General features: G+C 35.9%; 1 protein-coding gene across 1 annotated transcript in view; it reads right to left on the bottom strand.

Annotated features, from left to right (window-relative positions):
* The window catches only part of LOC133184462 (uncharacterized), a 74,083-nt gene that overhangs the window by 4,269 nt on the left and 44,412 nt on the right, over nt 1–25,402 (bottom strand). The window contains exons 93-150 of the mRNA XM_061319552.1: nt 23,111–23,236; nt 22,725–22,904; nt 22,441–22,563; nt 22,134–22,319; nt 21,682–21,810; nt 21,122–21,427; nt 20,573–20,758; nt 20,054–20,365; nt 19,747–19,869; nt 19,456–19,644; nt 18,531–18,653; nt 18,232–18,414; nt 17,989–18,126; nt 17,548–17,859; nt 17,099–17,281; nt 16,481–16,603; nt 16,075–16,260; nt 15,748–15,876; nt 15,402–15,587; nt 15,171–15,308; nt 14,444–14,746; nt 14,015–14,197; nt 13,775–13,897; nt 13,403–13,588; nt 13,112–13,240; nt 12,687–13,001; nt 12,301–12,483; nt 12,078–12,206; nt 11,383–11,895; nt 10,886–11,188; nt 10,586–10,711; nt 10,259–10,441; nt 10,013–10,135; nt 9,595–9,777; nt 9,242–9,400; nt 8,919–9,107; nt 8,686–8,814; nt 8,336–8,518; nt 8,087–8,218; nt 7,643–7,948; nt 7,233–7,415; nt 6,847–6,972; nt 6,325–6,516; nt 6,091–6,219; nt 5,821–6,003; nt 5,590–5,718; nt 5,081–5,398; nt 4,782–4,964; nt 4,556–4,678; nt 4,133–4,324; nt 3,849–3,983; nt 3,360–3,674; nt 2,759–3,082; nt 2,092–2,577; nt 1,576–1,908; nt 1,192–1,314; nt 554–1,102; nt 36–414 (exon numbers count right to left, since the gene is read on the bottom strand). Coding sequence (XP_061175536.1) covers nt 36–414; nt 554–1,102; nt 1,192–1,314; nt 1,576–1,908; nt 2,092–2,577; nt 2,759–3,082; nt 3,360–3,674; nt 3,849–3,983; nt 4,133–4,324; nt 4,556–4,678; nt 4,782–4,964; nt 5,081–5,398; nt 5,590–5,718; nt 5,821–6,003; nt 6,091–6,219; nt 6,325–6,516; nt 6,847–6,972; nt 7,233–7,415; nt 7,643–7,948; nt 8,087–8,218; nt 8,336–8,518; nt 8,686–8,814; nt 8,919–9,107; nt 9,242–9,400; nt 9,595–9,777; nt 10,013–10,135; nt 10,259–10,441; nt 10,586–10,711; nt 10,886–11,188; nt 11,383–11,895; nt 12,078–12,206; nt 12,301–12,483; nt 12,687–13,001; nt 13,112–13,240; nt 13,403–13,588; nt 13,775–13,897; nt 14,015–14,197; nt 14,444–14,746; nt 15,171–15,308; nt 15,402–15,587; nt 15,748–15,876; nt 16,075–16,260; nt 16,481–16,603; nt 17,099–17,281; nt 17,548–17,859; nt 17,989–18,126; nt 18,232–18,414; nt 18,531–18,653; nt 19,456–19,644; nt 19,747–19,869; nt 20,054–20,365; nt 20,573–20,758; nt 21,122–21,427; nt 21,682–21,810; nt 22,134–22,319; nt 22,441–22,563; nt 22,725–22,904; nt 23,111–23,236 — 12,043 coding nt within the window. The remainder of the gene's footprint in view (nt 1–35; nt 415–553; nt 1,103–1,191; nt 1,315–1,575; nt 1,909–2,091; nt 2,578–2,758; nt 3,083–3,359; nt 3,675–3,848; nt 3,984–4,132; nt 4,325–4,555; nt 4,679–4,781; nt 4,965–5,080; nt 5,399–5,589; nt 5,719–5,820; nt 6,004–6,090; nt 6,220–6,324; nt 6,517–6,846; nt 6,973–7,232; nt 7,416–7,642; nt 7,949–8,086; nt 8,219–8,335; nt 8,519–8,685; nt 8,815–8,918; nt 9,108–9,241; nt 9,401–9,594; nt 9,778–10,012; nt 10,136–10,258; nt 10,442–10,585; nt 10,712–10,885; nt 11,189–11,382; nt 11,896–12,077; nt 12,207–12,300; nt 12,484–12,686; nt 13,002–13,111; nt 13,241–13,402; nt 13,589–13,774; nt 13,898–14,014; nt 14,198–14,443; nt 14,747–15,170; nt 15,309–15,401; nt 15,588–15,747; nt 15,877–16,074; nt 16,261–16,480; nt 16,604–17,098; nt 17,282–17,547; nt 17,860–17,988; nt 18,127–18,231; nt 18,415–18,530; nt 18,654–19,455; nt 19,645–19,746; nt 19,870–20,053; nt 20,366–20,572; nt 20,759–21,121; nt 21,428–21,681; nt 21,811–22,133; nt 22,320–22,440; nt 22,564–22,724; nt 22,905–23,110; nt 23,237–25,402) is intronic.

The raw sequence follows: 25,402 nt of genomic DNA, 5'->3' as shown, positions 1-25,402 counted from the left end.
CATGGACCAAATTTTGTTCAAAGAAAGAAGCTTACTTAATGATGTTGATGGTGACACAGAATAAATGTAACAGACAAGGTTGGTATCTGGGTCATGGTTCTCAACCTGTGCTGTGAGTAGGTTGGTCTGGAGTGGAGAATTCTCAAACACGGTTGTATTGTACAGTCCTAGAGTGAATCCAACTCCTCTTGGTCTCAGGGAGGAATAGATCACAGTTACATAACAGTCTGTCTTTCCTGCCTTTGGTTTCCAGCTGCGGTCATAGGCCACCACTCGGAAGTGGAACACAGTTCGGCCATCCCCATTTATCAAAGATTTTCTGACATAAACTTTACCATCCTTGGTGACATCAAAGAACTGGTTCTCATAGGCAAAGTCTGCATCCATTACATAGTCAAACTCAGCATTAGGAGTCTGAAAAAAAGTTTTTTTCTGAAGTGAATAGATTTTAAGACTGAATAATTGACGATATTGTATTATTTGGCTCAAATTCATAATCACATTTTTTGATTAACATTTGTTTGATATGGAGCCATATTTATCTATAACTTACATCTCTGTTGTAACTATTAGTCCTATCAGCATCTGTTGCTGTCACTGTAAACAGTGAGGTACCTATGGCTGATGCATCATAGATCTGAGCAGTGTAGTTGTTTGGATTGAATGTTGGTGTAAAGATATTTCTGACAACAAAAATTGAAACGGTAGCCGTGGCAGATTTTGGATTGGCTGCTGAATCCCGGGCCTGAACAATTAATTGGAAGGAGTTTGGAACACCATCTCTGGTCAATGGCTGGCTCAGATAAATTCCACCAGAGGACTCGCTGATCACAAATTGAGCAAACTGGTTGGGTGGAGTGTAGCTGGCTTGGATAATTCTGTAGCGAATTCTTCCACTGTCAGTGAGAGCAGAGTCAGCATCTGTGGCAGAAACTGTGACAATCAGGTCCTGAACGCTGATGTACTCAGAAATAGTCAGGTTGTACAGACTCTGTAGGAAGACTGGAGCATTAGGATTACGACGGACATTGATGGTGACTTGGATTGTGGCATATCTGGAGGAGGCGATCTGGCTTGGAACATCCCTGGCTTGTACTGTCATCTGAAGAATAACAAGGTTTTTACATTAATTCACATATGGATAACTTCCTGAAATATTTATCAAATAAGTATTGGAAAAAGAGATTGTACCACAAACTGTTCTTGTCCTGTCTGTGTTAGAGCTGATGATATTCCAATAACACCAGAGACTTCATCAATCCTGAAGTACAGAGATCCTGGAAGTCCACTGATAATGCTATAGCGTACCTGGTCCTAGTAAAATGTATAACAGAATCAAAAATAATGCAGTGTCATTCAATTGCTTGCAACTTTTGAATCTTTTTTTGATTACAAATTTTTAGAAAGTTAATTTCTTTAAAAAAAAAAATGCTTTCCATAAAACTGGCACTACATGTACCTACAATATAGAAGGCATTTCCAATAAACATGCCATTTATTGGAAACCAGCTATGTAAATTTTCATCCCACCCAACAACCTTGAAAACACCTGAAAAAAGAGGTGTTTTTACTTACTCCATCAGCATCTGTGGCTTGGACTTGTAAAATACTGGTGCCAACTGAAGATGATTCATCAATAGTAGTTTCATATGCATTTCCAGAGAAAACTGGTCCATTGCGATTACGTATGACATTAACAGTTACACTGACTCTTCCACTAAGCTGTGGTATTCCGTTGTCAAAAGCTGTCACTGAGAGAACATATCTGGAAGGTCGCTGGGTGTCTTCTGACAGTCGCTTTGTGACATACAACACACCACTTGTTGGGTTTACATAGAAGTACACATCCGAGTAGGAAGGCACAGAATCAGCTCCTCTCAATACATATGTGATACGGCCATTTTCACCCTTGTTAAAAAACAAATATTTATTTACTCTGTGATATTTAAAACTATTTTCTTTTTAAATTGATAAATCTTTTGTTGAACTCATAAATAAACAACTTCTTTTATTTTACACAAAGTTGCCAAAATTAAAGAACTTTACTTCCTGGAATAAAGCTTTCCACTATATGTTGAAAAATAATCTTACAGAGTCTGGATCTGTGGCATTCAAATCAGCAATTCCCTGAGCTAAAGCTTGATCTTCCAGAATAGTTATCTCCAGGTTTCCGTGAATGAAAGCAGGTGCCCCCGTGTTCCTTGTTACAAACACCCTCACTTTAGTGGATGCCCTCTTGGTGGGATCGCTTGTCCTAAAAGCTTCCACACGGATCAAGAAAGAGTTGGCTGGATCTGATCGGAAAGATTGTGCCAGAGTTATCTGTCCTGTTTGGGAATTGATTCTGAACATGATCAGAGAGTTGGACTCTCCAGTGATATCGTATTGCAATTGTGCATTCAACGGATCGGTAGCCTGGAGCTGTAGAATGTTGTTGCCAACAGCGTAATCCTCATTAAAGGTGACAGTGTACTCATCCTGGTCAAATGATGGCAAACCTTTCCTCTGGATTCGGATTGTAACAGAAATCTGACTGGACAGAGCTGGTATACCCAAGTCTGTGGCCTGCACTGTGAACTACAGATAACAAGCAAAATCATTTTCAGTACATTTAAATTGTTAAATGTAATCTTCAGTACTTCACACAAAATTACTATGTTAAATTAGCAATTAGTTTTTGCAGACTTCCACACTCTTGGCAAACCTTATAAAAATTATTTATCATTAGTTTTTAAAAGTTTAATCGCATATAACTTACTCTGTAAATATCATCTGGTACATTAACAAGAGATAGTCTGGATGTGATGTTACCAGAGATGGGGTCAATGGTAAAGTATGATAATGCCAGGGCTGGACTGACAATACTGTAACGGATCTGTCCATTAGGTGTGCTGGCATCATCACTGTCTACTGCTCTCACTTGGAGCAGGGTGGTTAGTACAGATGTACTCTCACTGACAGTGACATCATAGTTAATGGAGGTAACAAATGTAGGTTGTCCAGTATTGCGGATTACATTGATGGTGACAGTGGCAGTTCCAGTTCGGCTTGGGCTTCCCTGATCTCTAGCAGTGGCACCAAACTGAGAAAAACAACATTCATTCATTTTCATGTACATGTACCTTTCTTGTTCATGTGTGGGGGTTATTTCTATGATATTAGGATAATTTATTGTTAATTTATCAAGAAAATCTGTACAAAGGCATTACATGGGGAATATTTAAGAAAAAATCAATTGTAGGTTGGGGGTAAATTGCCCCCTGTTTTCTCACTTATAATATTCAACAAATTATTAAGAAAGATTAATCTTTCTAATTTTTCTCCAGATAGATACAAGTATAAAGCATATGATGACAAACCACATAGACTGTTCTCCTTGAGTTGTCCTCTGTGAGTCTTCTGTCCACAGTGATCATTCCATTAAATGGATGGATGGTGAAGAATCCAGAGTTATCCTGAAGATCATAGATGACTGAATTCTCAGGACTTGTCACATCTGCATCTGTAGCCGTGATTTGTAATACGTTACTTCCCAATCCCAGGTAATCATAGACGGTGTCCTCATAACGATTGGCAGAGAAGACGGGAGCATTCAGGTTTCGTGTGATTGTGATGGTTACTATGGTAGAAGTTGTGATTTCAGGTACACCAGTGTCATAGGCAGTGACCAATAGCTGAATACAAAAAAATATCAGTATAATGTTCAAACTTTTACAGTGATAAGGTATGCTCTTTCCAACTTCAATAGCTTAACCTACTATCATGCATTTACAAGAATTTAAACAATATTTAAATCATCTAGCAGAAAAGTATTACTGTTATAGTGAATCTCAAGAAGCTGTACTCACAGTGAATGTGGTGAAGATATTCAAGCCTGAGATTTGAGTTAGGGGTTGTCTAACAAAGATGGCCCCTGTGGCTTGATCCAGGAAGAAGTACTGTGTACCTGGACTGTAGCCATCCAGTCTATAGCGAATCACTCCCTACAAACAAAAACATCACATAAAATGGAGGCAAAAATTTTTTTTCTCCCAAAAATCATATTATTTACGAAGAAAAATGCAATATCAAAATAAAAAGCACCAAAAAATTAAAGACAAATTCCCTTTTCACTAGATTGTCAATGACTTACTCTGAGGTCATTATCAATGGCCTGAACATTGAAGAAGGAGGTATTGACAGCCTTGTTGATTGCCACTGATGTTATGTATGGTGTGCTGATAAACTGTGGAGGTCCAGAGTCTCTGATAATGCTGATGATAACAGTGGCCTCTGCAGTACGGGCGACAGTGGAAGGACGGTTGTCTGTGGCCCTTACACCGAACTGTTTAAAAAAAAAAAAATATTGTTAGACCTTAAATAAGATCTTAATATCAAGAGTCTTCACATCTTAAATTATTTATTTCCACCAGTGAACCTATAGAGAACATTTGCAAGTCTCTTCACTCTTTGTATGAAAGATAAGTTTCTTTTAACCAACTTCAAATAATCTGTATTATATAATTTAATTTTAGTTTTTTAAAAGCAATATAATGAGGCAAATTTAATTTCTTACTGTGAACTGGTTTTGACTGATTCCAGTTAATAACTTTCGCAGAGTAATTCTTCCGGTTTCTGGATTTAGGTAGAAGTAGCTCTGATCGTTTGTGGATCCAAGGTGTGAGAAAATGACTTTATCCTAAAATTATGAAATTCAAATGAATTTAAAATGAAGATTATTTTAAATAAAAAAATTTCAAATTTCATTCAATCAGCAAAAGTCATAGAATGTTCCTCAATACCCCATCTGAATCAGTGGCTGTCACAACTAGCACTTCATTGCCAAGAGGGAATGTCTCTGAGATGGTAATCTCATATCTGGCCCGGCTGAAGACAGGTCCATTCTGGTTCCTAGTTACTGAAATGGTCAGGTCAGCCTGGGCTCTGTTATTGGGGTAGACGGAATCATACGCTCTAAACCGGGCCTAAAAAAAAAATTGGAAAGGCTTTTTATCGTTTCAGGCAATAAATCTCTTGCTTGTAAACAATGCCATTAAACAGCCATGCTGTTACAATATCTGCATAAATATTTAAGGCTTACCACATATGATGAGGTCTGCAGACTATCAGACAAAAGACCATTCCTCAGGAACACACGTCCAGTGCTAGGATTGATGTCAAAGAAGCTCTGAGCAGGGAACATGCCAATCATTTCATACACAATAAATCCCTTCAGGTCTTGGTCTGTAGCTGTAGCAGTGAATACTGTGGTGTTAATGCTGGCAGACTCTTGGACTGAGATCACAGTGGGAAGATTGGTGAACTGAGGGGCAAAGCGGTCCCGGAGAACATTGACAAAGACGGTGGCAGTGGCAAACTGAGGGTTGGGGCTGACATTGTCAGTGGCTGTCACTGTCACCTGTTGACAAAAAAACCAAACTTTTCATTAAACACTGACCTTTTCATTCAACATAGAAACATCGATGTTCTAGCTATCCCAATGGCACCACAATTTAACAGCTTCCTAGGAACAGAATCATTCCTCTCATAGTTTTCAAAACATCTTTTATCACTTTTTGAAAATTAATGTTATAGTAAATATACACTTACAGTATATCTGATATCCCTGGTGGTATCCTCGGTCAGAAGTCGGCTCACTCTAACAAAGCAGGTCTGAGAATCAATACTGAAGTAGTTCAAAGCTTTCTGGTCTCCAGACATTGAGCAAGTCACTCGATTCTAAAGTTAAAGAAATACAGACAGATATATTCATAAATTCATTATGTTATTTTACATGTACAAAGAATTACTGAAGATTGGTAAACAAAAGAAATCTCTTACTCCATCGGGATCTGAGACATTCAATTTCTGGATGTAGGTATTGACAGCCAATTCTTCTCGGATTGTCACTTCATATGTGGCAGGATTGAAAATGGGACCATTCAGGTTTCTTCTTACAGTAATGTAACACTCAGCTGTGGCTCTCAAACGAGAAACACCAGTGTCATATGCAACTACTCTTAACTGAAATTAAACAAAAACAATACATTATAATTTCTTCTAAATGATGGCATCATTAAAATATTCTATTTTATTGAATACCAAACTCACCACATAGGAATTTAGACGCAAGTTGTCCTGACGTAGATCCTGAATCACATTAATGGCACCGCTGGTGTTCTGTACTCTAAAGAAACTCTGTGCTGGATAATCTCCCACTGATTCATAGTAAATACGACCCTGTAACAATAAAACGTGAAAAGTAAGCAATAGAAATATGTGGAGTTTTAATTCAAACATGTACTAGTATGAGTAGCTCACAGACTTATACCCTGATTAACATACCACTAAGTTTAATCTGGAAGCCTGCACATTAAGAATGGAGGCTCTGATGTTGGTAGTCTCATCAATTGTCACAGCATATCGAGCATTGCTTGTAAACACGGGTACGTTCAGATCTCGATTTACAGTAATGATGGCTGTGGATGTGTCTGTCTGTGGGTTGGGATAGCCATTGTCTGTCACTCGTACAGTACACTACAAAATAATGGAGATTTTTAGAAATAAGGGAAAACAAAATTCAATGTACAACATTTTTGACCACAAAACAATACCATATAAGTGGAGTTTTTAGCAAGACACAAATTTAGCAATTACAAAAAAAACTGGTAGATATTTTTAGCGAAAAGTAATTTTAGTGATTTTATAATGTCAAGAAAGATATCTAAAACAACAGATACAGGTTAAATTGTTAGGGGTATTCAATTTTAGCAATCTCAAAACCCTCACTTATAATGCCAAAATTGAATCCTTGCTAAAAATTCTGCTTATACGATATTGGTTCTTTTGAAAGCTGGCATTACTCACTGTGAATGTAACATCTGAGGTGTCCAGTAAAGATTTCTTTAGGAAAATATCACCATTAGCAGTGTCAATGAAAAACATATCAATACATCTCTGTTCTGTGTTTGTCAAGGAGTAGGTCAAGCGATCCTATTAAAAAAGCAGGAAATTGAAAAAGAATTAAAACACAGACCACACAAATCATTAAATACATATAATTATTAAGTTACAACATAGTTTTAATCAATTACAAATAGAGAAATTATGACTGCCTTCTTATATTTGTGGTAGAAAATCCTATGCTAGCAGTAGTTTAATTCAGTTCACTGAATACTTCTCACAATCAAACCGTGAACATTTAATACATGTTCCCCATACTGAAAAAGAACCCACTAAATACAGATTCTTACATTATCTGCATCTGTAGCAACAGTGTCTATGAGTCTGGAACCAATGCTGGTGGCCTCACTGACACGAGCAGAGTACGTGTCTTGAGAGAAGATGGGCGGGTTGATGTTTCTGAGGACATTGATTGTGACATCAGCAGTTGTTGTCTGAGATGGGACTGCACTGTCATAAGCCAGCACCCGAAGCTATCAATGTAGAACACAGTATTTAATAATATTCATGTAATGCCTTTAAAAATATAACTTAAAAATTAACTCCCTTTGAAGTGAAATTTTAGTTGATTGAATTCTGCTTTGAATTTTTAAAAATTTTATTTTGCTAAAAAAAAAAAAAAAAAAAAAAAAAAAAAAAAAAAAAAAAAAAAAAAAAAAAAAAAAAACGCTTAGCAAAAAATATAGAAATGACAGTTTACCACATAGGTAAGTGAGACATCAGTCCTCAGATTTCCTTTGGTGTAGACACGTCCATCCTGATCTACCCTGAAGAAGCTGGGAGCAGAGAGAGTTCCAGTGACTTGGTACACAATCCTGCCTTGTAAGTCCTGGTCCACTGCTGTTACAGTGTAAATCAAAGAGTTATTGTTACTGTTTTCTTGAACACTGGTCACATATGGGGTCTGGATAAAGACAGGGGCAAATTGGTTCCTGGTCACAAACACAATCACCTGTGCTGTGGTAGAGCGGCTAGGTCTACCATTGTCAGTGGCTTGAACAGTGAACTGAAAAAAAAAAAATCAAATATGCATGCAAGAATTCTTGTACAAGTACATTTTAACAAGTGATCATAATCTTTTAATACAGATAGTTATTTGTTTTTCTTTTTATGAGAAAATTCAAAATACAAGAAATTGACTTACAGTAAATTGGTCAATACTTGTAGTCTCCAAAGACTGTCGCAGATAGATTGTTCCATTGGCTGGCTCAATAAAGAAGTAGGACAGTGAAATTCCATTCTGTGTATCTCCTATGATAGAGTAGGTAATAGCATCCTAAAACAAAAAAAGACCAGTCAAAATGTAGTTATGTGTATAAGCCTGTATCAATCTGAATATATAAGTACACAATACAAGCTTAAAAAAATGGATGTTATTGTAAAATGAACATACATTGTCTCTGTCCGTTGCTCTGACACTGAGTACTCCTCTACCAAAGGCGAATGTTTCTGGGATGGTTTGCTGGTAATTTTGCTGATCAAAGAGGGGTGGATTGACATTTCTTGCGACAGATATCAGGACGTCAGCAGTGGCTCGCAAGGCTGGAGATGCATTGTCATATGCAATCACTCTCAACTGTAAAAAGACAAATAAGCCATGCTTTTACCTTGTCATCCATATGGCAACTGTGAATGCTCATCAAAGAAATCCTTACAATTATTAGAAAATTTATCAAAAATAATCAGGGATGGGTGATTGTTTAAAATGACTGGTGAGAGAATTCTGAACTTCAGTAGACTTACAGTGTATGAAGACCTGTAGAATCCATCATTCATCAGGTTATCAATGACTCGGACATGCCCATCTACATTACCAACAGCAAAGAAGGTCTGTGCAGGGTACACACCAACAGTTTCATACACTATTCTTCCCTGTAACAAATGAGTTTTGTTTTACTTAATCTTCAAAATTCACACATAAAGAACAAATTTGTATCATGCCAGATAAACTGAATACAAGATCCATCCCTGCTTACCCTCAAGTCAGCATCCACTGCTGTCACTGTGTAGATGGTGGAATTGATAGCTTGACCATCAGTGATGGAGACACTGTAAGGAGTGTTCTGGAACACTGGTGGGAACTGATCTCTCTGGATATTGACCACTACAGTGGATGTATCAATTCTCTCCTGGGTCACTCTCTGGTCAGTTACTCTCACAGTAATCTTAAAAGTATTGTACAGTAGAAAATACAATATTCTGATTTTAAACAAAAAATCATATCTGAATTTGAAACAAAACAGTCAATGTGTCCCTACTGTGATTAAGCGCTGATAAGAATTCAAATTCCAACATGTACCTGTAGCTGGTTAAGAGTGGCAAATCCAAAGTTTGTCAGTGACTTTGTAAGGAAGATAATTCCAGTGTCAGGGTTGATGTAAAAGTAGTCCAGAAGAGTGTTATTGAAGATCTGCTGGTTGGCAAATGTCACACCCACAATGCTGTACCTCAAAACATCCTAAAATACATGGTCAAACAGCTCACTAAGCATTTCAAATCAAGAACTTAGATTTCATTGTACAGGTATTAGCATGATTCCATATTTTTTTAAATCTGAAAGGCTGTCTTCAAAAAAAGTTTCATGGTTTTAAAATAAGTCTCTTCAAATTTTTTTAATAGAAAAAAAACTATGGAAGCATTTTCATTGCTTACATTATCTGCATCTGTGGCTGATATTTTGTATACACTGGATCCCAGGCCAAGACTTTCTGGAACAGTGGTTGTGTATGGCTCATTGATGAAAATGGGTGGATTTTCGTTCCTGATCATATTGATACTGACTAGTGCCTCTGCTACTTGTGACTGGACAGCTGTGTCAAACGCAGTTACTCTCAACTGTTAAAAAAAATTCATTGTTTTAAATCAGCAAATGCTATAAAACAGCAAAATATTTTTTTAAGTTTTCATGCATGATTAAAACCAATACATTCATCTGTACATGTACATTGTACTACAGTGTACAGAAAATTATTAGAAATTTTAAAACTTTATATTTCAGCACATAGGTGCAAATATACATGTATAGTCAGAAGATTTTGAAACGTAATACTTCGATGTGATGTCAACAAACCTGGTAGAACTGTGTACTATCCTGACGGAGATTAACAGCGACGAACACAATTCCTGTCGTACTGTTGACTCTGAAATAGCTGGAGCCTGGAATATCTCCAATGAGGTTGTACTGAATGCTTCCCTACAAATATAATACATTTAATTTTTAAGAGTAATAATCAAGTATGATTTTATTATCAATAATATACCCATTTTAAATAAGCTTGGAAATTAATTTTAAAACAGCAAGTGGTTGATGTCTTACGATGAGATCATTGTCTTGGGCTGTGACTTTGTAAACTGATGTTCCAATGGCAACTCTTTCATTGATTGAGGTGGAATACGGTGTATTGATGAAGAATGGTGGCTGTCCTCTTACAACATTGATAATAACAGTGGCATTGGTCAGTCTGGGCTGAAGGCGGTTGTCTGAGGCCTGAACTGTCATCTACAAAATCCAACTTAAGCTTAAACTCGAATTACAGATGTATCTTACTTGATTTCTATATTATTTCCTTTTCATGAAATCTGTATTTACAGGTATTTCAGTTTTTTCGTAACCAATCAATCAAAAACTTCATAGGATTCCTACCACATATCTGTTATTGATGGTGTTGGACAAGACAATACTTCTGCGGAGATAAATTCCACCAGACTCTGGAGCAATGTAAAAGTAATTATTGGAGTCCTGTGCCACAATTCTATAGGTCACAGTGTCCTGAAAATAAAGTCAAATTTTCAAATATGACAAAATTAACTGAAAATTATCAAACAAATAATAACTAAAATTTTTAGCAGTATCTTCCTGTACACTTATGGTTAAAAAAGCTAAAAAATACACATATAACTAAGGAAAATACATACATGTATTTCAGCTATTAAATTTACTCACCAGATCAGCATCTCTAGCTGTTACCGTCAAAATGACATCACCAACAGGGTAGTTCTCATTGATGGTGGTTTCATAATTTCCAATAAAGATGGGTGAGCTAGGGTTACGAATGACATTGATAGACACTGTACACACTGTGGGGTTGTTAGGATAGGCAGAATCATAAGCCTCAACACGAACTGTGTACTGAGTAAGACTGTCCAATTTCAGGTTTCTGGTTACATACAGTCCACCATTTGAGTCAATATTTCCAAAGTAAGCCAATGCAGCCCCATCTCCAATTACTCGGTAAACCATGCTTCCCTGTAAGAGTCATTCTTTAATACTGAATATTATTCAAAATTAATATATAACTGCAGAGATTGTACCCAAGAACTTCATAACATATACCATAAGGATTCATATTTAGCAAGCCTATTCATATAAGTTAATAATTATAATCCAATGCAGAAAAATAATAGTAAGTCAATACTGACAAGTATTCATATGAGATATACCTTTAGATCTCCATCAGTGACACCAACAGTGTAGAATGGGAATGTCTCATTGACACCTCTGGTCTCTGTAATGGTGGTCACTGCATTAGAATTCTGACACTGAGGACGGAACTGATCTCTCACAATAGAGATGGTGACAGAGGCTGTTCCGAACCTCTCTGGATATTTATGATCTCTAGCTCTGGCAGTGAACGTAAACTGACTTGTTCCAATTCCCACAAAAGATTTCTTCACAATGATATCTCCAGAGAATGATGACAAGAAGACATATTCTCGAGCATAGTTAGTGCCAGCTGTGTTCTGGTTAATGATTTCATAAGAGACTGTGTCTAGATCAGCATCGGTGGCTGTAATTGTCCTGATGTTGGTTCCCAGACTGACCGACTCCTGGACAGTAATGAAGTAGGACTGTTCACTGAAGATTGGTGCACTTGGATTACGAATAATATTGATAAGAACATTGGCCTCAGTTCTACGGGTTGGGTCTAATGTGTCGTATGCAGCAATACGCATCTAGAATGCAAAATATCAACTTTTAATATTACCCAGAATGTATACATCAACATGATACAAGTTAAACACATACAAACCACTTAAATGTATATAATAATAATACAGTTTAGAATCTAGAAAATGTCATTTATTTAATATCTAGAGTTTATGTAACTATATGTATCATAAAACTGATTTCTTACCACATAAAGAAGAGAGGAATACTGGTCATTTGCCACAGTTCTTATCAAGGTGATGCGTCCTGTGATCACGTTCAAACTGAAGTATTCAGTGGCTGGGAAGTACCCTATCACTTCATATCGAATGGAACCCTGAAACAAACATTTAAAAATTTAAGTCAAATAAGACCAATACCTTATAAACTATAAAATAGAAACAAATCCTTAATTGTTGAATGAAATTTACCTGTAAATCTGCATCAACAGCAGTCACTGTGTAGACAGTGGAGTTGATTCCACGATTGAATTCCATTGAAGTTTCATATGGTGTGTTGACAAAGACTGGAGGTTGGTTGACTTGTCTTGTTATGAAGATACGAACAGTTGCCAAGGCAGAACGAATTCTGTTGTCTGTAGCACGAACTGTCAGCTAAAGAAAATCAGTTTTTTCAGTTAAAGGAACTGATTCAATTGAATCATTCAACTACAAGGCTTAGAGAAAATTTAAATCTTAAAATGACTTCATAATAGCAATAGAATAATGATTACTGTAAAAGTTAAACAAGTACAATCTGAGGGATTCAGAAAGTTGTGCTTTGTTAAAACCTGAAAATTTCAAAAACTCCCACTCACTGTGTAAGCATTGATAAATGTTCCCTGCAGACTCCTCCTGAGAGTAATAGCTCCGTTATCCCTATCCAAATAGAAGTACTCTGTTCCGTTGGAGGTGGAGTTTACCAGCTGATATGTGATGACATCATTAGCATCCTGATCCACAGCCAGGACGGTAATCACCTGACTACCAATACTAGTTGTCTCTGGAATAGTTATTTCATATGTTGCTGAGGGAGTAAAGACTGGACCGAACTCATCTCTTGTGACGGTGATGATCACATCAGAAGTGGCACGATTTGTTGGGTATGCTGTGTCATATGCAATGAGTCGTAACTGAAAAAAGAAAATGATTCCATTTCAAATGAAACAATTTTAAGAAAAGACAAAATTCTTCATCTCAAAAGGGATGCAATCAATTGATAAAGATCCTACATAATACTTACAGTGTATGAAGACCTCAGAATGACGTCGTCCCGAACAGAACGAATAATATTGATAGCTCCAGAAACAGTGTTTACTTCAAAGAAAGTCTGAGCTGGGAAGATGCCAATAGATTCATATCTTATCGAACCCTGCATTAAAAAAAATTGCAAAAGGGAGTGCACTAAAAATTATTCATTAAATGTATTACATGTATCAAATTGTTTTCTTTTTTTTCTTAAATCAGTTAATGGAAAGCTCCAAGAAAAATTTCCTGATGTTTCCAACCTTAGTATATTATTTTCTATACTCACCACTAGATCTGTATCTGTAGCTGTGACAGTAAGGAGGGTGGAATTGACGATTTGATTCTCACGAATGGATCTACCATAGGGAGTGTTAACAAAGAAGGGCGGTTGGTTGTCTCGACGAACATTCACAAAAGCCTGGATGGTGGCTACTCTCTCAGGCACCCGCTGGTCAGAGGCTTGAAGTCTCATCTAAAGTATTATACAACTTAAAAATTCAGTGGCTACATATTTTCTAAAGGTTTTAAGAACTTGATTTTAGTTATCACAATGTGAAATCAGAAACAGTGATGAAATGGAAGAATTTACAAAATTCAAACTTTTCATACACCCAATATTTGGTCTGAACATCTTTTGTTTCGTGCACATATTACTTACAGTAAACCTAGCAATGTTGTTGTCAGTCAGTACCCTCCTTAGAGAGATGACTCCTGTGTCGGGATTGATGTAAAAGTATTGTTTCGAAATATCATCTGTTAGAATGGAGTATCTCAAGCGATCCTAAAAAGAATCATATCAACATATAAATGCATTCCTTATGACATACTTTTTAGAGCTGCACTTTTATCTGTATTTTTTATGTTAATACTTCAACTCAAAGCTTCATAAGATACGTACCCCATCTTGGTCCACAGCGGTTGCATTTATGACCCCTTCTCCTAGTGGGTAAGTTTCAGCAATGGTAGTCTCATACTGGGCACTGAGGAAGTTTGGACCACTAGGGTTCCTGGTAATCTCCACAGTGACCTGACTGGTGGTTCTACGGGTCGGATCCTGGTTGTCATAGGCTGCCACTTGGAACTATAATTCAAATATAAAAATTTACAATAGTACTGTTTTTTGTCTAGTAATTCCTTTTAAGAATATTAGAAATATTTATGCAAGTACCTTCTTTTGCCTCAAAATTCCTTTTAAATTATTAAAAAATGTGTTAGCACTTCATGAAAAATATGCCAGAGTATGACATCCATTAGTTCATATCCTCATAAATATTATGGTTAACACATTCAAGATAATCTAGAAAGTTATTCAGACATCCCAACATACCCTATATTGTACACTGGTGTCCAATTTTACTGATGATGCTAATGTCACCACACCAGAAGCTGGATCCACTAAGAAATATGGAGATCCTGGTAAAACCACTTCATACACAATAGCCCCAATCAGATCTTGATCTGTGGCAGTGACAGTAAGGACACTACTGCCGACAGCTCTATCCTCCTCAATCCTCTGGAAGTATGGAGCATTGATGAAGACTGGTGGGAACTGATTTCTATTGACTGTGATGAAGGCTGTGTTGTTGGCACACCTCTGGGGGAAACCATTATCACAGGCTCGAAGCTGAAGCTGTGGAAAAAATGTTCATTCAATTGTACATGTAGATTACTGTGGTATATTGTTTATATTCATATTAAGAAAAAATCGTACACTGTAGCCATATCTGAACTTGTATCCATTTTCTTTTGCACACTGCAATTGGTACAATGTAATTTTTGCTTTCTAATACAGCTACATCCAACAAGTTAACAAACACATAAAAGATTCAAGTCCAATTATTTCTTCTAAAATATGTAAACATTACAACCCTTCAACACTTGTACAAATGATGGTAAAGTGTTGTGCAGCATAGTCAAGATTTAATGCAAATATGCATTATACTTTTATAAAACTATACTTTAGAGGTGAGTAGGTGAGTAAGAATTAAACCAAAAAAATTGCCAGAATATCATCCAAAGCCTTCTCTTTAAACCAGACACAATCCTGAACTTACCACAAAGCGACTGAATGAGGTGGAGAGAAGTGTCTCTCTGAGCCAGATGTTACCACTGATCTGATCAATGTAGAAGTAGAGTTTGTTTGTACTGATGGGAGAAGACTGCTGGCTGATGATAGAGTAAGAGACTGTGTCCTGTAAAACAACAGATAATCAGTGAATACAAAAGCACATAAAGAGAAAACAGAACAAAAATCACAGGAGATTCTTCTTAAACAAAACACTAACCTGGACATCAGCATCAACTGCTGTCACGTTCAGAATAAACTGCCCAATAGCCTGATTCTCATTTATTGTTGTAGAGTAAGAAGGTAACAGGAACTGGGGTGAGTTGGGGTTGCGGATGACAAAGATGTTCACAGTGGCCACGGCGCTTGCAGTTGGCCTAGCTGTGTCATATGCTATGATGCGGGCCTGCAATACATTTAAGGAAGAAGTGTTATTTTTTTCTTTGTACAAATGTATAAGAAAAAAAAATACAAAGTAAGATAACTATGCAAAACAAAAGAAACATTAGCAATAGTAATTTTTTCCAAGAAATCAATTGTTTTTCTTTATTGACTGAAAGACTCACAACATATTGCTGGGATCTTAAGTTGTCACTCCTCAGACTGACTGAGTTGGTAATATTTCCGGTGAATGGATCAATTCGGAAAAAGCTTTGTGTGGGATAGTCTCCAATCATTTCATATCTAATAGAACCCTACAAACAAAGGTAAGTACTTTAAATACTTTGAAATCATTTTCTATTAGATGCAGAAAATAAATTCAGTTCCCATTAAAATCAAATGGAAGGATAAACCCAGGTTTATTCAATCCTTATTACTGCAGAGATTCTTTATCTATTGGAGATATAATGTCAAGATAGCATCAATTCTTTTTCCAAGTTCCAAGAACTTACAATCAAGTCATTGTCCCTTGCTGTGACTACAAATGTCTGACGACCCACAGCGTCCAGTTCATTGATAGTGGTCTGGTATGGCTGGTTGATAAAGAAGGGGGGTCCCTGGTCCCTTACGATAGTGATGAAAGCATCAGATAAGCCAAACCTCTCTGGGGTAGACTGGTCACTAGCAATCAATCTCATCTGTGAAAAAAAAAAATTACAAAGATTTTCTTTTGTGAAAAGTTTGAAGACTTGATTTTAAATTAGACATCCACAACAGTTCTAAACACAACAGGTAACAAATATTATTGAAGCAGATGAATTGACACATGGACATATTGATGAATAGAAAGACAGACATCAATCCAAACACCAGATTTGCAAATTAAAGATTACTGATTATAAATAAATTTGTCCTTACCCTGTACTCCGTTTGTGTTGGTCCAAAAAGAGGCTGACGTACACATATAAGACCAGTGTCAACCGAGATGAAGAAATAAAATAATGTGGAGTTCTCCCCATTTGAGCTGTATACCACTCGGTCCTATAAAACATAAGCTCATGAGTTTTTCCAATCAGGACGAATGTAGAACTTGCTAATACATTTTCTGCATAAATGAAATGAAGAGAAACAACACATTTGCATCTTTTTAAAAATAGGAAATCTTCCAAATATTAAACAATTCTTACAAAAAATTAGCTGCTTAGGAAACATACAATCTAACATTTGCCTACTTCAAAAGCTGGAAAGAGAGAGGGCACTTTATCAGATCTGCCTTTTATCAATTAATTCAAGTGTCCAATACATTTAAATGTAAATGTATTGATTTAGAGAACCATTTCTCACAATTGCATATCAAGCAACTATTTTGTATTTAATTTCCTTAAAGTTTAGCAAAACACATGCATCTCCCTAATGTTGTGTTTCATTTTACGAAGTCATGAAAGGGCATGCTTATTCTTTTCACTTTGAAATAGTGTGTTTGCTTGAACAGACACAGGTGCTTTTTAACTATGGTAAATACAGTAATGAACATACTCCATCAGCATCCACAGCATTAACATCCAAGATACAGGTGCCAACTCCTACAGTCTCATTAATGGTGACACGGTAAGTGTTCTGGCTGAAGATGGGAGCATTTTCATTCCTAGACACTCCAATATTGACTGTGGCTGTGGCTGTCTCGGCGGGGTAGGCTGTGTCATAGGCTCGCACTCTCAGCTGAAAAATAGCATCTGGTTAGTATGTACACAAAAGATGGTTCCAAAAGATACAGGTACATGTATACTAGTACTTAGAGTAGATTTAAAGAGTCATTGCCAGTTTCTTTTACCATGAAGGTATTTCTGTTCTAAAGTCTGAAAATTCATATACAATACTTTATAAGTCAATACACATGTCAAGAAAATTCTTGATGCTATTACTGTACAATTAGAAAATTCCTTTACACATCATAGCAGAAAAATGATGATTCAAATGATACTTACAATGTAATTGACATTGAGTTTATCAGTGGTAAGAGCATTTCTGACGGTAATCTCTCCAGTTTGGGAATTCACATTGTAGTAGTATGGTGCAATGCCATCACCAATGACATCGTAATATATCCTGCCAACTAAGTCATTGTCCACAGCAGTTACTCTGTACAGACTGGTGCCTATCACATTATTTTCAGAGTGACTGAATCCATAGGGTGTATTAGTAAACACGGGCCTGAAGCGATTTCTCAAAACATTGACTGTAACCCTGGCAGTAGCTGTCCTAGGATTGGTTCTCTGATCTGTGGCAACAGCAGTCATCTAAAAACCCCAGGAAAAAAAGTTTGTCATTCTGGAGAATCATTCTTGGTGAAAATTTCTTTTCCGAAATTAGAGGGTACTAATAATGACCTATGTGTTTTTAGCTGACTTAATTGCACCTGTACATACCTGGTACCTGTCAATCTGATTTGGATTGTTTGTCAGTGGTTGAGAAAGATAGATTAATCCAGTGTCAGAGATGATGAAGAAGTATTCCAGTGGGTTGTTGCCATTTAAGTTATCCAGCAAAGAATATCTCACAGAGTCCTGAAAGATTAATGATACATGTAATCAATTTACATACATTTATCAAAAAATAAATTTCAAATAAGGCACTTTGCATTTGAAAGCTGAAGTAAATTTTAACCTTACCCCATCACTATCAATGGCTGTCACATTGACAACTGTGGTACCCAGAGAGTGGGTTTCTGGGATGGTGACCTCATAAGCTGGCAGAGTGAACACAGGTCCGCTGGGGTTTTTAATAACATTGATAGACACAGTGGAAGTGGCTACTCTTGATGTAGATAGACTGTCATATGCTGTTACTCTCAACTGTGTAATAAAACAGTGCTTTTTATTGGTGTTCAAATGAGCGATGGTTCAAACAAGCTAAAAGGATTTACTAACAAAAGTATTAACATTCTGATAGAATTCTAGGTGATACATACAATGTAGGTCTGAGCATTATCCTGTACCAGGCTGTTCTTGATAGTGACAATACCAGTTCTTGAGTTCACATCAAAGTAGAATGGAGTCTGTAGGTCTCCAATAACACTATACACAATCTCACCCTGTTAAAAAAAACATCCCATATGTTTATTATTAAGAACTATACATGTATATAATTGTTTTTTTTTTAAACAATTTTGAAGTCTTTCTCCTCTGATTGGGGAATGATCTTGCATAGTTTTAACTGGATCTACTGAAAATGACCCTTATTTGAATAATGTATAAGAATTAATCTTCTGATTTTATATTTGCTGCTGAAAATGATGTTTATTTGAATTATAAGCTCTTACAAACTCCTTAGATCTGACTCAGATCAGACCCTCTATCAAGGAAGGAAAAGTATTGACTGTAAACAATAAACAGTGTTCTTACATTTCATTTATATAATATTCCTTATTCAACCCTTTCTAAAAAGATAACTCTAAATATTTCCTTCGTAAGATATTTGCTCTGTTTGATATACTAAAGAAAGTGGGCACACTAGATAGGCAGTCGGCAGGAATCATTGACACAAAACATTTCAGGTTTAAATGTCCAAGCACTACATTGTTTTTTACATATCCTAGATGAGGAACCTAGATACTTCATAGGAATGGATCCCTGGATTAATGTTTGTTTATTTGTTTTTAATTGTTTTAATTAAAAGGTGCCCTAAAAGATAAATCTTTGCTGGATACATTTAATAAAATATAATAGAAACCTAACACTAATTTTTTCACGTTCAGTTTTCAAATGCACTGAAAATACTGAATGTAACAGAACGAAGTTGCTAGTTTTTGAAATATAAATAAATTTCAATTTTCATGAGCAAAAGTTTCTCCCTTCATTAATAATTAAATTCAAATGATTGCTATAAATACTGACCTTAAGGTCATTATCTGTAGCTGTTACAGTATATATGGAGCTACCAACGGCCCTCGTTTCTGGTAGATTAGTCACCACATAAGGCTCTCGCACAAATATGGGTGGGGAATTGTCCCTCAAAATGTCAATAACAACATAGGCTGTAGCTGTTCTCTCAGGGTTACTCTGATCTCGAGCAATGGTATTGAACTGCAAATAAATAATTATGAACACACATGACAAAATTCATCATGTTATTTCAAAATTCACTTAGAGGGGTTGAATGATTCAAAGCAAAAAATAATATCCTACATCAAACTGATTTCCGACAGCTTCTGTAAGTGTGCGTTTCAGTGAAATAAGTCCAGATTCAGGATTAATGTAGAAATAGCTGAAATCATCGGCATTTCCAACGATGGAATATGCAAGGACATCCTGAAATGTTACAAAGAAAGCAAATTAATCTTGCAAATCTTTAGGATGTATGGGAACATTTTCTCAAAACAATATTTCTTATCTACAAAATGAACATTATTTTGGTCTTAAATTATTACAATATGATCATGAATAGCATGTACACAAACTTTCTTAAATAAATAAAATTGCAGATGAAACATACAAGATCAGCATCTGTTGCATTGACATCCACAATTGCACTGCCTAGGGCATGACTCTCAGATATAGTGACCCTGTAGGTACTGGGATTAAAGATGGGTGGATTCGGGTTTCTGTTGACATTAATGGTAGCTGTCGCTGTGGCTTGGATGTTAGGATACACTGTGTCATACGCAATCAGTTTAACAAAGTATGTGTTTGACAGCAGTCCATCTAAAGCCACTGATCGCGTCAGGAAGATCATACCAGTCGAGGGATTGACATCAAAGAAGGTTGGGGCAGGATAATTACCAGTTACTTCATACCTAATTGCTCCCTGGTTTTAAAGAAAAAAAGAATAATTTCTTACCATTACTGTGAAAAACACTTGTTTTCAACAAGAATTCTCTCACAGTGCCTGAGTGGTGTACCATGTATGCATAAAATGAACTGATAATTAACTCAGAATTTTGTTACAATTAATAATGTTCACTGCATCTAGAGGGGAATAGGTGACTTTTGTTATATCTTTAAACCTGCTTACCCTTAAATCACTGTCTGTAGCAGTAGTCTGTAGAATGGAGGCATTCACACCAATGTTCCTCTGTATCGTAGTAATGTATGGCTGATTGAAGAACACTGGTGGGAACTGATCTCTTTGAATGTTGATAACAGCAATAGCATTTCCAAATCTCTCTGGGTTCCTCTGATCTCTAGCTCTCAAGTTAAGCTATAGATATCAAAAGCAATGATGCTATTTCTTTTTTTTTTATATTTACTTCCTCACATAAAATATAGACTATGTGTACCTATTACCATTGTTATTGTAAATTCTAAATATTATAGTTTTGGTTTTGCTCATTGTTATTACAAGTTTTCAAAAATGTTTTCTCTTGCACATTATACATGTACTTGCCATTTATTAGCCTTGAAAAACTGCAGTGAAATATATTTGCTTACAGTAATCTAAATGTGTATGAATCTTAAATGTTTGTACCCCTAATCTGCTGCTAAATGAAATTACAATTAATATTGTAATCCAGCTTACTAGGAAATGATACTATACTGTAGTATTGGGGGAAGAAAAACTTACGGTGTCCTGATTTTGGGATCCTTCTGTAAGTGGCTTTTTCAGAGAAATGGATCCAGTATCTGGATTGATGTAGTAGAACTCCAGAGCTCTTGTGCCTCCAGTAATTTCATACTTGACAATGTCTCCATCAGCATCTGTGGCTGTGACATCTAAGATCATCTGACCAAGTGAGAATGTGTCTGGGATGGTCTGAGTGTAGGAAGGAAGTGAGAAGATTGGAGCTCTCTCGTTTCTAGTGACACTTATAAGAACATCTGATGTGTCACGGTTTGATGGGTACACAGAGTCATAGGCAACTACACGTAGCTGAAAATGATAGAGATTTTTTAAATAAATTATTAAGAAAAACAAACATTTGAGGCACAGTTGACTTTCAATAGCTTGAACAATGATATATACTATGGACATGCTGAAGTGAGTTGGAAGCCCCAATTACTTAATCTTTAAGTACTTTAACCTCAATATCCTGAATCTTCAGATACGTTTTTTCTTGACATTAAATTCAAGATGATTGACTGTAAATAAGAAAAAGATGCATAAGATGTCATTAGATTACTCACTGTGTACTGAAGTCCAGGATCCACTTTTAAGCCAACTGCATCGTAAACAGTAACGATGCCAGTCAACAGACCAACTCTGAAGAATGCTGGAGCCACACTGAAGCCTATCACTTCATAATATATCTGTCCCTGTCATTTTAAAAAATGGCTCATTAATTCCGGATTCAAACACAAAATACAGTCCTGTAGAAATACATAATTTTCAAATACTGTATACAGGGAAATTTTTGCCCCCGTTTTATTTTTGCCACTTTCACCCTCCTCGCAAAAGGGAGAATTTTAAAATGGGATGAATTAAAAAAAAAGACCGGATTACTTCTTTGACACACTGTGTCTGGGCAAATTTAAAACTGGAAAAATTACACGTATTTTCAGGTGTGAGAGGGCAAAAATAATGTGGCGAAAATAACCAGTGTACAGGTATACAGTAACTAAATCAGCAATAAACTTACCCTGAGATCTTGATCAGTGGCTGTGACCCTGTATACTGATGTACCATTCACAGTATTCTCAGATACCGATGTTCCATAGGGTTCATTCACAAAGATTGGAGGGAATCTGTCTCGAAGAATATTGATTCTTACTTCTGCTGTGGCAGTCCTTTCTGGAATGCGTTGATCTGTAGCCAGCACAGTAAACTAGGCAGAGAAAATCACACCCAATTAAAACTAATTCCATAAAAGGTATGGAATACAAAGTTCATGTATTTATAATGATATGAAGAAAGATAACTACAGTAGAAATCATCAAGTCACTTACTGTGTATTGATTCTGTAGGGTAGACAGCAGGTATGTTTTGAGGGAGACAACTCCAGTCCTTGGGTTCAAGTAGAAGAAATCAGTGACATTAGAAACAGTGGTGATCCTGTACTCCAGAACATCCTGTAATTGTGGGAAAAACAACAATCTTTTAAATGCTTGAATCCAATTTCTCAGTTATAAAATATTTGTTCTGAAATGTCAACTTTAGAATCCATCTTTACAGTTCAATCAATAATATTGTGAGATGTTACATATTAAGTAAATAATAGAGAGCTACTAACCTGATCCAGATCGCTTGCTGTTACTTGCAGTACTGAATTTCCAATTGGAGTTGTATCCACAATAGTTTGTTCATAAAGACTGGATGTAAACACAGGCCCATTCTCATTCCTGTTCACTGTGATATTGACAGTGGCCTGAGCAGTGGAAAGTCCATCTTGGGACACAGCTCGTATAGCAAGCTGAAAGAAAGCATACAGGTCAAGACTAACTTCAACCAAGCATTTATTTGAATTTTATGAAACCACTTTTCCTCCAGAAGACAACTGATCACAATTTTGAGTCCAATCAGGTTGTTTGGCTATTTCTAATCTCAACGTAACTGGATATGTAGAAATTCTGGATAACTGACAGCACCAGTATTCTGGTTAATTGTGAAGTGTCTTACCTGGTAAAATTGTAATCTGGCCGGGTCTGTCTTGAGATCTCGGATAACTGTGATGGCACCAGTATTCTGGTTAATTGTGAAGTAGCTTGGTGCAGGGTTCACTCCTAGCACACTGTATGTTGGTGTCTGAAACACATTTTATGTTATTCCTAATGAAAGTGTTACTTTTCAGTTTTAATCAATGTTCTCCAGCTTCATAAGGATTAGATTCTGAGTGTATACTTTCTAAAAGGATGAATCGTTTAAATGTCCAAATCTGCCCCCCCCCCCCCCCCATAATTTACAAAAAATTAAAGATTTTCTACACATTTTTGCCTCAATCTTTCCATCAAACATTGTAGTTTATTAATTTTAATTTCAATTTTTACTTCCTTGCACTGTAATGAGGTATTTATGTGATTAATATTATGGGGTATGTTGTTTACATCGATTTCTCATAGACTTTAGGCCACACCATTTTGCAAGCCCATTTTTATATGAGCGCATGGATGTTTCAAGTTGTCGTAAATACGGTCAATGTAAAGAGTTATACTAGTCATTTACATTCATTGAAGAAATTGAAACAGTCTTGCGCTCATTTGTTATTTTCCAAAAAGGTGCAAAATCACTGGTGCTTGTCTCCATAGTAAAGGCACCTTGTTTACAAATTTCAACCTGTCTTTGACCTCATGAATAACAAAGCACTGAACACGTGACTCAAATCTAATCACTTCCACGCTTTGAGCACACCTATATATGCGACATTGTGTCTGCGAGTTATCGATGGTCAAATCATTTTTCAAATGGGTAATTAAAATTCTGGAAGAAAACTTTTTTATGATTAAGATGTGTTAAGATTTTTGATTTATTTGTTATCAAACGGTATTTCAGTCGATTTTAATTGATTTTTTTCGGTATCTATCAATTTATATTGAAGTCCTGTAGCATATAGCTTGCACTTACTGCTTGTGTCTCATAAATACAGAATTCTAAAATTTTAATTACTGTGGGTATATATTATACATTTGCCCTTGTCCCTAAATACATGTATACATCAGTGCTCCGTTCATTGACTTGGAAGATATGAAAGGTTTTTTTTTCATTTAAAACTGTTATTAATTTTATAGTCCGTTATTTGAAAAACACCAATTCATCATATCTTTAGAAAAATAAATTGTTTGTTACAAGTGCACAAATGCATACTTCCAATAGAAGAAACCTTCAGGGAAAGAAATTGAAGTACGGAGCGCTAAAAAATACCTGTGTATCGGATGAAAAGTCACTGGATGAATACATTTGCACAAAAAACACCCCTAATTTGATAAGAGGGAAGCTACGGGTTTCTTCTGAAGCAAATGCTATAACTTTTTACATCAGCACAAAATTTCACTTATTTTGCAGATCATGTAAAAAAAAAAGTCCATGTTCGCAGGTATTTTTAAAGCATAATGTTTAAAAGCAAGAACATGCATTTGTATGACCCTTTCACATGTCCGATCAACGTAGATATTAGTAAAATAAAATCAGTCGAATGAAAAAGGGCGTTAAAAATACTTTGGAGTGATTTATTATTTATCTTACTACAGGGAGAGAGTTTATTAAAATCAAAAAGTACCAGAGTGGATATCGACAATTAATGAATTCCTAAATGAGGAAGATCATATTAACTTGTCTGGTATGTATAAACAGGATTTTTGAAACAATGCAATTTTGACTGTACAAAGTACAGTGACACTGATATTTCTTTATCCACCAGCGATGATACTGACGTTAAAACGTTTAAATTTTCACTTTCTTAACTATCTATTTTTATACACCAAGTGTAGTTTTATGTCATAATTCAACCGCCTACGTGTGTTTGTTGTTGCACTCGGATTTTGCAAAATTATATATATGTATGAAAAATTTCTAATTATGTAATAAGCTTGAATGGATTAATTATCTCTTTTTTCAAAAAAAAAAAAAAAGGTTTCTTTAAAGTATGAAAAATAGTGTATCCTTCGTTATATGTTTCAAAATTCCATTGTGTATTTAATGTATAAATAATTTAACGAATTTCTAGTAAATCATTTCAAATACAACTCTTAAGTTAAGCAGGGAAAAAAAATCAAAGTTAAGCCAGCCAAATTAAAAATGTATGCTTATATTTTGTCGGTCTCTAGCATGAAAAAAAAGGCTTTTTAGGTGTCAGTTAATCATAAAACTTCATACACCTCGAACACATGCTAATGTATTCATACTAATCGCACGCTTGATAGACGCTCCGCCTTCTCATTCAAATAATACAATGACCTACATAGCTGTAATGGCAAA

This window comes from Saccostrea echinata, unplaced genomic scaffold (genome assembly GCF_033153115.1).
Source record: "Saccostrea echinata isolate AGI-Se365-2 ecotype Australia unplaced genomic scaffold, CSIRO_AGI_Sech_v1 ptg000010l, whole genome shotgun sequence".
NCBI classification, from domain to species: Eukaryota; Metazoa; Mollusca; class Bivalvia; order Ostreida; family Ostreidae; genus Saccostrea; species Saccostrea echinata.
Note: the sequence above shows the minus strand (reverse complement) of the source record. Positions and strands in the feature narration are given on the sequence as shown.